The sequence below is a fragment of the Charadrius vociferus genome, unplaced genomic scaffold, assembly GCF_000708025.1.
Source record: "Charadrius vociferus isolate BGI_N301 unplaced genomic scaffold, ASM70802v2 scaffold356, whole genome shotgun sequence".
NCBI lineage: Eukaryota > Metazoa > Chordata > Aves > Charadriiformes > Charadriidae > Charadrius > Charadrius vociferus.
The window spans coordinates 2,544,720-2,557,517 of record NW_009648717.1 but is presented as its reverse complement, the minus strand read 5'-3'; the positions used below and the strand labels follow the sequence as shown (position 1 = coordinate 2,557,517).

General features: G+C 36.4%; 1 protein-coding gene across 1 annotated transcript in view; it reads right to left on the bottom strand.

The window, feature by feature from the left end:
• The window catches only part of VPS13C (vacuolar protein sorting 13 homolog C (S. cerevisiae)), a 135,366-nt gene that overhangs the window by 84,148 nt on the left and 38,420 nt on the right, over positions 1-12,798 (bottom strand). The window contains exons 2-8 of the mRNA XM_009886726.1: positions 12,468-12,629; positions 11,427-11,470; positions 7,368-7,410; positions 6,495-6,590; positions 5,627-5,728; positions 3,320-3,382; positions 1,154-1,219 (exon numbers count right to left, since the gene is read on the bottom strand). Of these exons, the coding sequence (XP_009885028.1) occupies positions 1,154-1,219; positions 3,320-3,382; positions 5,627-5,728; positions 6,495-6,590; positions 7,368-7,410; positions 11,427-11,470; positions 12,468-12,629 (576 nt within the window). The remainder of the gene's footprint in view (positions 1-1,153; positions 1,220-3,319; positions 3,383-5,626; positions 5,729-6,494; positions 6,591-7,367; positions 7,411-11,426; positions 11,471-12,467; positions 12,630-12,798) is intronic.

Below are 12,798 nucleotides of genomic sequence, written 5' to 3'. Positions count from 1 at the left end.
TCACTTCTCAGCTTACTTTAACTGCTTGTAACTTTTTAAATACGCAATGCACGCTGAATACCACAGATATAAAACTTTGTGCATCTTGCTATAAAAAAATAGGATAATTTTTAAAGTTTTAAGAGAGGTTCAGAAAATTCCTTTAAAAAAAATGTTAAAATTTCCTTTAAAAAGGAAAATACTTCGCTATTGAACATGATATAACACCATTTTAGTCAAATTTCAAGGGAAAAAATTAGTCGGGAACTCAGAAAACAAAACCTTATACCACTTCTACATGCAACTCGCATTTCCTCCTACTAATCACTTCTTCACAACTCCCACTCCCTATTAACAGAAAACAACACCATACTGATTTTAAAAAAAAGGCAGAAGCGCTTATCAAAGCTTCATGACCTTCAAGTGCAAGCAGGCAACCCATTAACATTTTTCCAGCCAGATGCAGCTACCAGCGGCAATAAAAGTTTGATACCTTACAAAGCTTATCTAGGGTCCCCACAAAGTTTTCATGCCAATTACAAGTTTATGCTGCAGCTTCCTCCAAGATCAAATACACAACACTACAACCACACGGGATATGGCAACCCATTCTTAGTCACGTGCTAATACTGAAGACCTGCATGGTTTGGTACTTATGGACAATGATTATCCTGTTGGGGAAAAACACCGAGTTCATTGCTGTCACAATATCAGTCATAACACTATGCCATCTATTTAGAACAGAAGCTAAAAGGTCCTGACAGACTGTTTACTGCTATATCACCACTATAGTATTAGATTTACTTTACATAGCTTCATCGCTATAGTATTAGATTTACTTTACATAGCTGTTCCTGGAATATTACAAAAACTAGACCGAGATACTTCTTTCACATGCAGTTTTTCCAACAGTCATACTGAAGTGCCACTAACCAGCCTAACAAACGTGTACAGTTTTTGTTGGAAATGCGACAGATAGCTCAAGCTGAAGAAACAAGCACAGTTATACAAGTAGAGAGACAGCAAAAGAAAGCCCTCTCCAATTTACGTCCTCTCTTTCAAACAGGAAAAAAAAAGAATATCAGCAGATGGATATCCAAGATTAAGGAAAACTAATCCAAACAAAGCACAAAAAAATTCTTTAAAAAAGTTAAAAGCCATAACTTTTACCCACCTTTTGAGCGACCATGACCTTTAAATGGTCTCTTAAAATGCTTTTTATACTTTTTACGCTTACGTCCTTTTTCAGTGCAAGCAATTTTTTGGGAAAAGGATAAAATTCAAGTTAGTAAAGCAGAAATGTAGGAAAGCACAAGAAAGCTTTTTTTAAAGCAGAATGCCTTGGTAAGGTCTCATGAAAAGCTTTTAAAGAATTTCAGATCTGTTAAGGAAGCAATCAGCTACTACTTACAGCACAGAGTGTTATTTTTCATGATTTATGTATAACTAAATTCACCTTCAGGGAAGCAACTGAAGACTTGGGATTTTTGAAGTTCAAAGCCCAAGTAAAATAAGCAGCCAGTAAAAACTTTAGATTAACTATCCAAATTTCTACTGGATCAATTGTCCTGCCAATTGTAAGGTCAAGGCATTTATATCAACTTTCATATATTCCTTATACAACGTCACAAAAGTTCGAGGAATAACAAATAATCAGCAGGCTTCTCTACAAATACAGACCCAGAGTTCTTCACGAATGCACTGCGTAACATAATTCCAAATCACTTATATACAAAAGAGAGCTAAAAGGAGCCATGACTGCTGTGTAGATACCCTGGTGAATAAGTTTTTCTGTAATCCAAGTGTTTGGTTTTTTATTTAAGGCTCTCAGGCAAAGGCGTAATTGTTGTAAGTGAACAGTTAATAATATACACGCATGGGGAAAAAAAACCCATGGAAGTTTGAATTCAAAAGAGGCTTCTGCCATGTAAGGGCATAACTTCCAAGTTAAGATATTTGAGATGTATGTGGAAACCCAAAAAACACTTTTCAATGATTCTCATGCTAATCAATAATATGATATGAAAGCGATCTGAAAGAATAACAGTAACTGCAAAAAAGGCATACAAAAATTATGACTCTTTAAAAGCTTTATATGAAATTAAATTCTATTATTTACACACAAACTATGACCCACACAATCACATTTAATGAACTAAATTAATTCTCTTATTTTTCCACATTTCTAAAGAAAACCTGCCTGGTGAGTTGCATTGTTTCTTTCCTGTCTTTGGCCACATACATTAAAAGAATTTAGTCATAGGGCTGCCTGTGCTTAACTTCAAGAGACTGTAGTATGAGAAGGGTGTATCGCAATAAAAGCGAGGAAAAAGAAGGAAGCAAGTGCAACTATGTATTTAAATGTGGGGAACAAATGTTCACGCCTGTTCAAACACAGGAGAAAGTGCCTGCCAAGATTTCAATCTGTCTTGCAGGTAAGGTGATCACTCTACAAATAACAAAAAAAACTATGTGAGATAGAAACGTTTTCTTTTGGATAGTTCCTTTTAACAGTACAAGTAATCCTCCATAAATGATATCCTAAAAAGATAGCTTCCTTCACTTACTATTGAATTTGCAGTTCTCAGGCTTTCACGCCCATGTATGACAAAACTAAGGCAACATGATTTTCCTCTTGATTACCCGCATCCATTACCACAGAGAAACTAAATGTACTATTTTCAGCTCATTCTAAACCTGCACTCAGATAAAAACCCACAAAGTAATTTTGGCTCCGAATAAATTTCTGAAAATCTGCTTCAAGCAGATAGAAATACAGCAGGTACAACATAATAACACTTCCTCCAAATTTCAATGGAAATTGTTTCCTTGCCTAACTTGAGAGCAATCCAAATAAACAGAACCAGGGAAAAGCATGCTGAATGCCTTCAATCTGCTACGGTTCATTTTGCCTGTCCACAGTTTCGAGACAGCCTGAACTTCCAGTATCTTAAGCTTAGATACTTTAAGTAATGGCAATTATCCTCTAGTCCCAAGACATCTAAAACCAGTGTTTTAAAAATATAGTAGAAAGTTGTCAGCATTTTATAACATTTTTGAGCTCAACATGGCTGACAAATATTTCTAAATGGTCTCTTAGTCTTCTTGCACAGCCACTCAATTAAGGCAGGACTAGTCATTGCAAGTTTCCACTTGAATCCACAGTCATTAAAAACTTATTTCTAGAACGACCAATATGTGGATGCTTACCAAACAAGTATTGTTATCTCATTTCTACGTTTGGCTGCTTTGCGGGGGTGGGGGGGGTGGGGGAGAGGTTTTTAAAAATGTAAGCTGCGTACCCATCATACATCTGCAAAGAGTAACCATGCATACCCACCAGGCTTAGTGTCCTTGTAAATTAGACTCTCCAACCCATACAACGAATCTTGTGAATGAGTGCCTTGGTCCACATGGCAGCAAATAACCAAAAAAATGCATTTTATTTACAAGAAGGAAATCAGCTCCTGATTTAATTTTAAGTTTACAGAACTCACATGACATGTTAGTATTTCCATTACAGTATCTGACAGCCAGAGTCACTTCAGAGTATCTAGTTTCAAAGATTACCTGCACAGGCAAAATATGCAATTTTCATTTTACTTATAACCAGTGAAAGACAAAAGCTGCAAGCTTTGGTCTCCATATCAGTTTCGACACTGACAGATTTTAATAGCTTCAAAAACAGAAAATAACGTTTTGTCAGCTTGTGTCAGCAGAGCTTGTTATCACTTCCCCATCACACTACACTAACCACACAAAAAGAGCAGAATTTCTTAGAAGTTTACACTTCTGTATCTAGCAAAAGCAAGGGATTTGCTCATGCAAGAGCTACACAAGTCCTCCTGAGTACAATATTCTAGTACAAGACCAGAAACACAAATAGCTACCACTGAGATAGGACCACAGAATCATAGAATATCTCAAGTTGGAAGGGACCCATAAGGATTGTGTTGCACTATGACTAAGAGGATAACTTCAGTTTAAAATAGTCCCATTGAAATCTTCTTCTAGCTTTTCCTTCACAAGGCTGAAAGTTTAAAACTGCAAAACATGACTAAATCTAATTCTAGTTCTTTATATCAGGAGTTGAGCTGCTGAGGTATGATTTTGTTTTGTATGACTTTTGAGGAAAAAGCCTTACAAACACTGGACATAGTAAGTTACTTTCAAAAAAAAAAAAAAAGATGACTGTTGCAGGTGCACAGAGTCACTCTTAATTATATGAAGTTCCAGAACTGGAACACCTCAAGCAGTGCCCATTAGGTTAGATTCTTCTTGTTATATTATCCTTTCATCCCGTTGCTCCTGGTGCAAAGAATAATGGCTGAAACACTGCTGGTTTACAGTATCCAAGTGCTACATAACCAAGGTTAAACCTCTATGAACACTCCTTTGCCCCAATATGAAGTGATGACTGCAAAATTCATTCACTGAAGTTGTCTTAGCTCTCATACAGTTTCTGGCATATTAAAGACAAGAAATAAACCAAGGCTTCTTTCTTCACTGTATACAGATTGCCAGATTGCTGTTTGAAGGACACTGCACATATATATATCTCAAACTAGCAAAACAGGAACAAGGCAGTAGAGAGTCCTGTAACTGGAAAATTAAATAAGCAAAGAGATTACAATCTACCTTTTTCCAAGTGTTCTAAGTACCATTTCATTTTCAGTAACTTTTCCAAGGCAAATGACTTGCAGCATTACAGGTATCCTAGAGATGCTTCTTAAGAACAATTATACCACCCACAAACAGGCTTTGTCACTTGAGCCAAAAACTTCAGCAATAACTGTTTCCTCTGCCATATGCAGTTACCTGACATTGGTTTGGAGCTTGGTTTCTGTCCAAACACAGCTAATTTATACCACAATTTTTTAAAGACACTTGTAACAACAAACAAACAAAACAAACCTACAATAAACAAACAAACAAAAAAAACCCACCACAAATCCAGTTAACTGGACTGACATGATCACTTATTTTAACTAATTGAAATTTTTATTTTTTTTAATGACCTAGGTCAAAAAGTTTATGTGAAGTTTCCTATGTTCATGTTCAATTGTTTTCTTGTGTCATGAATTATTTCCTGCTCAAGAGAGTCTCTTTTCTCAAACCAGTCAAAACACAGTAGTATATCATAAAAGGACAGCAGAAACTGAAACAAAAGCATTACTGTTGAAGTAAAAATTTACAAGCCTTACTACTCTCCTCAAAGTTTCCTTTAAACAAGAACAACCTGTCCCATGCACCTCTAAAACATATGATTAAACATCTATTACTGAGGCTTTAAAGCAAGATAACAACGTTAGCCTCATGCAATCTAGTTTCTATCTTTGGTACTGTTCCCCTGGAGTTTTAAGAACAAAAAAAAAAAAAAAAAAAAAAGGAAAAGAAAGAGACACATACCAGATTACCAAATTCCCATTTCCAACAGAAGCTGACTGGATAAATGAACAGTAAACAAAACAAGCAACATTTCTTTCAAACTTTAGAGGAAAAAGGCTTTTCAAAGCACTGTAGTCAAATCAGCTAGACACTTGAAAAAAACAAAATTTGTTAAGTCAATCACAAAACAGGACTTTGCTTTCATAGCGCAGTCTAAGTCCTCAAATTCCAATGGAGATTTGTATTATTAATCCGGTACCTTTTTCTGCCGCTTTCTGCAAGGCTTCCTCAATTCTTGCCAGTTCCTTTTGTTTATTATCCTGCAAGTACTTTTCTTCCTTCTCTGCATCATATTTAATGCCTGCAAGCCAAGTTGGGACAGCTTTAATCCTAAATTTCAAGTTATATAAATGCATAATCAAGCAATGCATACCACATTCAGCATTTTGTTGCAAAACATGTTTTGAGACTTGTTTGAGATTACAGCTATTCTCAGTTTAATCGCTGAAAGCTGCATCCAGCCTCTGAAATATTTATTTTTAGACAGTAAGACACAAAAGAATCACATCAACGTTTAAGCATTACTTCATAAGAGAACCTTTCCATGGAAATTCGGACCCTTAAATGCGGCCTGTTCAATATAAAGTGGGTTTGCAAGATCTACACATATTTGACACTCTAGAAATCTCCAAGTTTTCTTAAGGTATCGGAGATTCTGATTTCAGAGAAAACTAATTAAGTTCTCTGATCCTCTTCACTTTCCCCAAAAACAGTTCTAAAGGACTTACTACATTCGATTGTTGTCAGTTAGAAGGAGATGAACTGTATCATGGAACAGCCAAAAGATCTAAACCATGCCAGAAAAGTGTATTCAGGATAAGCATACTTCAGAGGAAACTTGGCTGTTGAACTGAACTTGGAATGGACACAACCAAGGATTTCCATAAAAGCAACAGCTGCTGTTTTCTCCCACTAACTTGCCAGCATTTGTCTCTAAATTTCCCTGACAAAACATAATGTAAAAACGGCAGCTTAAATGAACTACTTGCTATTATATACTCAATTACACAATACCCTTAGATATTTTTCTCTTCCGTTTTTTAACTTTTATTGAAGATTTTACGTACTTGCTCCAGGAACTATTAGAAGATACAAGCCTTCTAGAGTTGCAACAACTGCCTCGCCATAGAGATTCTTCCAAGGAATCTTCAGAGTAAGTTTATCTAAACAAAGCAGATACGTTTACATCAAAACAAAAATCCATGCTGTGCTTAGTCCAAACAGCACCTCAGGCATCTAAGAACATTAGCCCTATGTCTTGATGCCCTAAACACCTTAGAAGGAGAAACCATAAGAGCCTAAACATTTTATAAAGCCCTTGAAGTGATAAAATACATGCAGAGAAAATATAAGCCATAGTTTTAAGCAAGAAGATGCAGTTTGAGTCAGAAGATCTCCAATCAAAACCTGAGATCATGACTGGAGTTCAGTTCACTGGGATGAACATAATTTTCCCAGGGAAGTAGAAGATGAAATACAAAACACATTCATCCCCAACAAATGCTTCATGTGAAAAAGCAATGCTGACCACCAGGGAAAGGAATTTGTGAAAAACATATAATCTAGCAGTTCCTAAACCCTTGGCATGTTTGCCAGTTTCAAGAATCTTACTTAAATTCTCCATATTCCTAATCTGCCCTTTAAAGAGCCACACATATTCTGCCTATACTCAACAGCTCCCTTGATCATCCGTGTATCTGGAAAGAACCTCCAGACATGTTTTTCATACCAGCCTGTCAAGTTACACAAACAGGATTTGCCAGATAACATTTTATGATTTATCCAGGGCAGTCACATTAGACCTCTATGCTAGTTTCAACAGTGAATACAATTACAGAGATCTTAAGAAAGCTTGATAGAAGAAATTCAGAGGCAAGACTGACCTTAAGGCCTGTACTAAAATTTTTCATTTCAATACTTACACTGAAATAACAACTTACCTATCTGACCAACTTTTATTCTAAAAGGTACATCCAGTTCACTCTGTAAAGAAAAAAAATAAAGTATTACACAGATCCACATATTTTAAAGATAAACTAGTTTTTCAGCAAAATTATTATCTTTACTTCTGGTAAAACTGTTTTCCCAAAACTGAAGTTCCAGAACAGAAACAGTTCTCCATATGACAGAGATTTCATTACTTAGCAATACTCACGTGAACTCAGGAATCCATAAATATGGTTAGGCTTGTTTAGAAAGCCCTAAAAGAAAGCATTTACACATTTCCAGCAATTCTCTCCTACAAGTATGATAATGCCTTGTTCCAAAGGTTACTAAAAAGTAAAATTTTATCTACATACAAGGATTTAATTTTACGTTTTTATTGATCTGCCACATAGGTCTTTTCTTCCTGATAATAGCGCTCAGTATTTACAAACATAAAAATTCTTACTAATAATATGGATAAGTTCTTTGCAAAATGTCTGCCAAACATCAAGAACAAGACTGGCTCATAAAGATGAGGAACATGCGACAAGTGAACAATTACTACCATCAATTAAAACCTCACAAATTATCTCTCCTATATAGCGTACAGCAAAACCAGGAGTATAACCACAGGACTATCAAGAACATAAGAGGGACAAAGTAAAGAGGAAGTAGGAGAAAATAAATCAACACATAAAATTAAAGACTAAAAAAATAAGTTAAAAAAAAAAATCAAGATTCCAGAACTGTCTTCCACTTCAGTATTCTTTTCAAATAAGCTAACCACCATTCAAAGACCTGAAGAGAAGTCTTAATCTCCAAGATTATAAAAAACAAATCCATTTTCCCAAATAAGACGGATATTAACCACTTCTCTCTTCCCATGTACTAGAAAACAATCTTGACCACCACTTTTCCAAGAACTTCAAAATATTTAACAGGGCTGCTCCAAAAAAGAAGATTAATATCCAAATTAACATCTCATTAACATAAATCGCCAGATTTCAAGTTTTTAAAAAGCATTCTGAGCTGCTATTAGGAGCCTAATATCAAGCAACTTTAATTAAGAGACTAAACTAGTGACAATATTTCTGTGGCTTGTACATTTTTAGCACCTTGAAGAAACAACTGAAAAGCAAGAGCTACGGAATATTTTAACCCTCTTCTGGTTGTAACTGCATACTACTAGAAACTTTTCCTTACACTTGAAATTATTCCTGGTCACAACTGCTCTTCAGCACCTCCCGAATATTTCCTCCTGCAGGCTGCTGCATGTTAAAAAACTGGTCATTAAGCTTAACTGAAAGCTTTCTTCTCAGTTTTTATTTTTTATTGAAATATACCAGGAGACAAAGAGAAAACAGACTCACTTCGTTTTTAGTAGTAAGAACATACAGAAGAAGAGGTTGGAACAAATTGTGAGAAAAAAGATCTCTGCTCTTGATAAAGCCAGCAGCTGTCATGTAGAAGCAGACACCAGCAACCAAATTCACCCCATTTAATACTGCATTTATGACACACAGCTGAATTCTAAGGGGAACCAGCTGAGTTTGGCCAGCTAAAAGGACAGGACCAAAAGTTTGACCTTGAAAAATTAGTTTCCAGAAGATTAAATTGCGGGGCCAGGGATGGAGGGACATTACGGAAAAACTAGAAATTCAAGATGTTTTAAAATTGTTGAGCAAAACAACAAATTAATATAAATTAAAAAACATGAGAACATTGGGGTTTGACCTTAACATGAAAAAAGACGGTTTACTGAAAATACTTCAACACTTTAAGTGAGAAGGAACCGGCAGTATTAGCTTTGAAGATTAAGAGCTGTGACCAACTGCATACTGGATACAAATTCACAAGCAAAGCAGCCCAGAGTTCAAGCTTTTTGATGGTAATGACTCTAATAATATAAGCTGAGAAACATAGTAACAGGTTGCTAAAGAGCTTAGATCATAGTTTGTCATCATTTTTCATTATGATTGAAAAATAGGATAAAGCTAAAAAATCAGAAAGATTTCATTACTATCACTACTACAAGTTTTTAACAAAGTAAAAAAGGAACATTAAGAGCAGCTGCCCCATTATACTTCTGTATTTTTATAGCTGAAGTCACACAAAACTAAACAACAGCCTCAAAAGATCAAAGTACAGATTTCACAGAATGATACTTCAGCACTTTGTGTCAGCGAACTCACTCTCTACCCTATCTCTACCATGGGGAAAAAAACGGTTACATTATCAAGGTGCCCAAGAATTAATTTGTAAAATAATTTTGTACCATTTTATTTTAGAAATCTTACACTAATATTCTTAAGTTATTTTTGCATGAGCGGAAGCCTAAATTTTGACTGAGGTCTGATAAACTTCTATTTTAATGAAATGCTCTTTCACTATGACTAAGGGAAAAATAGACTTGGCAAGTGTAACACTAAAAGTAACAATATGCTTGTCTTCCTTTTCCTAAGGGCTTTCTTTTCTTACATTTGGAAAGTATTGTATCTATATACAGAAATTAAAAGCTAGTTATTTTCTGGTGGAAAACCTTAAGAGGAAAACAAAAACAATCCAGACAGCAGCAGCCAGGCAAACTAGAAAAGAAAAAGTTGAACCATATCACATTCCTTTAATCCCTTCTCTTTTAGAAAAGTAGACTTCACCTTCTTGAAAATGGTGTTCAATATCTACCTTCTTTTAACTACGTTTGCAGAGCTATCTAAACATATTGCAATTGTAAAGCAGTCAGAAACATTACTTGTTTTCAGTTCTTGATTTTATTTTAGCTCTCTTTCAGCTCTGGTCAGTCACATACACGAGTATACATTTTTCTAAGTCAGAACTGCTAGAACCGTAATCAACCTTGCAATTATCGTAAGAAGGAAAGATGGGTACAAAGTAGATAGTGCTTTCTTCCTTCCTTTTTTAACTACCAGATTACAAAGATATTTGTATCAAGTGTTTTAAAGTACAACAAAGTTATCAGGAACGGATGAAATGGGCAGGTAAAATATGAAGCTTCAGAACTATGAAGAGAAAACACTGATTAGTTCATACAAAGACCCAACATGTTTTCAATTCACACAAGAGTAACAGTTCTCTTTAGTGAAGTTTGAAGAACACTAAAGACTGCAGTAAGATTCTCTCAGTAGTATAGGTGTTCATCAGCTCAATTAAAGAACATAAAAATCAACCAAGATTCTTTCAGACAAGCCTACGGGTACTTAATGCAAGTTATTTCTTGTTTTTCCATCATTCCTATTTCAAAAGGAACAGAATGGAGCATTTGAATAACTGTATTTACTTTCAGAGACTACACATCTTAAAAATGTCTTCCCTGCCAGTTTTAAATAAGTACCAATTTACACAGAAAGTACCTAAACATAAGCTTCAATCCCATCAACTGATGTAGAAGGATGAACTTTTTCCCCCTTCATCCTCATACCAACAACTCAGAAAGAGCCAGTCTCTCAGAAGACTTCAACAAGATCAATAAATTTGCAGGAGTCAGGCCTTCAAAAATCTATTTATTCAACCAAAGCTGGAAAAATAAAAAAAGAATACATAGGCCTTTGCAAACCCATTAGATATAGTATGCTTCTGAGCGATTTACTAACATCTACTGCACAGACATACAAGTGAGGAAAAACCCTATGACCTAACAGAAGTATGATTATACAGTAGCAGTCACAGCAGAAATTACATCCTTTAAATTGTACCAGATGACCAAATAACAGAAGTGTACCGATATCTCATTTAAAGTTTTATCATTTGAAGCCTCAAACACTAGGACAGGTTGCATATGCATATATGCATAAAACACTGGGAAACTTACTTTACAACCCTACTGCTAACTTCTCAGAAGTTATTTTCCTCTTCTGAAGGAGCACACACACCTTTTCACCCATAGTTTCTCTTCTTTCTGCTCCAGTAACATGAGCAAAATTAGAAGCAGTTAACCAAGGACCTACTTCCAATAATCAGTAGAAAAGGCATATTGTGTAACATAAGACTACAGTAATATTTTATCCTATGATTTAATCTTTAGACCCATGAAAAAAAATAAAATTTAGACTACTTACCAATGCATTCTCCTTTATCTGTAAATTGTCAAGTGCCACATTACCTATTTAGAAGAATAAGAGAGGTACAGAACAAGTGACTTCAACTGTTATGTAAGCTGGAACAAGGAACACAACTAGAACCCTCCCAAGTACACATGGACCAAATCTGAAAAGCTTACTCCAGTTACAGAATGGCACAATAACTGTTTAATTTGTAGGAGTCATTACACACTGATTATTCAGCCAAAATTTTACGATGGAAGAGATTACAGAAATATCATCAGCTGAGACATCTGCATGTTTACTCTATGAAATACACCTGCAATAATAGGAAATCTTTCCTCTTATTCACTTTGTTGTGAATGATAATTACAGATCTACCAAGGTAGGGTAGACTAGGAAAATTGTATCTTGTTTTTCATGATTTTACATTAACAGGAAAATCATCAACCATAGAACCACAAAACACATGCCAGTTTTCACAAACACGTTAACTTTTCCTGACACAGGCAACATAATAGGATTTCCAAAGGGAACACTGGCACACAGAACTACGCCTGAGGAAAGCACATACAATATACCTCTTAGTGCTTTAATGCCAGATTCCTTTGAGTTATACTCCACTTTCAATACAGGTTTTAATAATTTATAAATGTTAAAGCGCTTACTACCATGGCAAGAACAAAGTTAACATGACGAGAAAAGTCTCGTCCCTTACGGAAGGCACATAAAATAGCCAGCCTTCTCCAGACAGTACTTCAACTGGGTTTTTTGCATGCCTACGAGGTAGCAAATGGGAATGTTTTCGTATGTTCACTGAGAATAGCTACTTCACACTACTGCACTACCACACCTGTTTAACACACATTAATTACACCAGTAAGTGAGCAGGTGACAGAGCTCCCCACGCACCCCAGCCCAGGCCTCCCTTCCTCCTGGGGCCACCAGGCATGAGCCACCCCACACTCCACCGTGCCGCAGGCAGCCCCAACAGCACACTCCTGCTTCCACCCGGTACATTCTCAAGAAAGAGAACAAAAATTAAAGAAAAACCAACACCTGCGCCCACGCCTCGGCCTCTCGAAGCAAGTGCCGCAGAGCTCCCCACGCACCCCAGCCCAGGCCTCCCTTCCTCCTGGGGCCACCAGGCATGAGCCACCCCACACTCCACCGTGCCGCAGGCAGCCCCAACAGCACACTCCTGCTTCCACCCGGTACATTCTCAAGAAAGAGAACAAAAATTAAAGAAAAACCAACACCTGCGCCCACGCCTCGGCCTCTCGAAGCAAGTGCCGCAGCTGGGAACCAACTCAGGTCCCCGCACCCGGGTCCGCGCCTCGTGTTGGGGGAGACCCTAAATTTGCTCTTTCTCCCCCCACAACCTGTAATG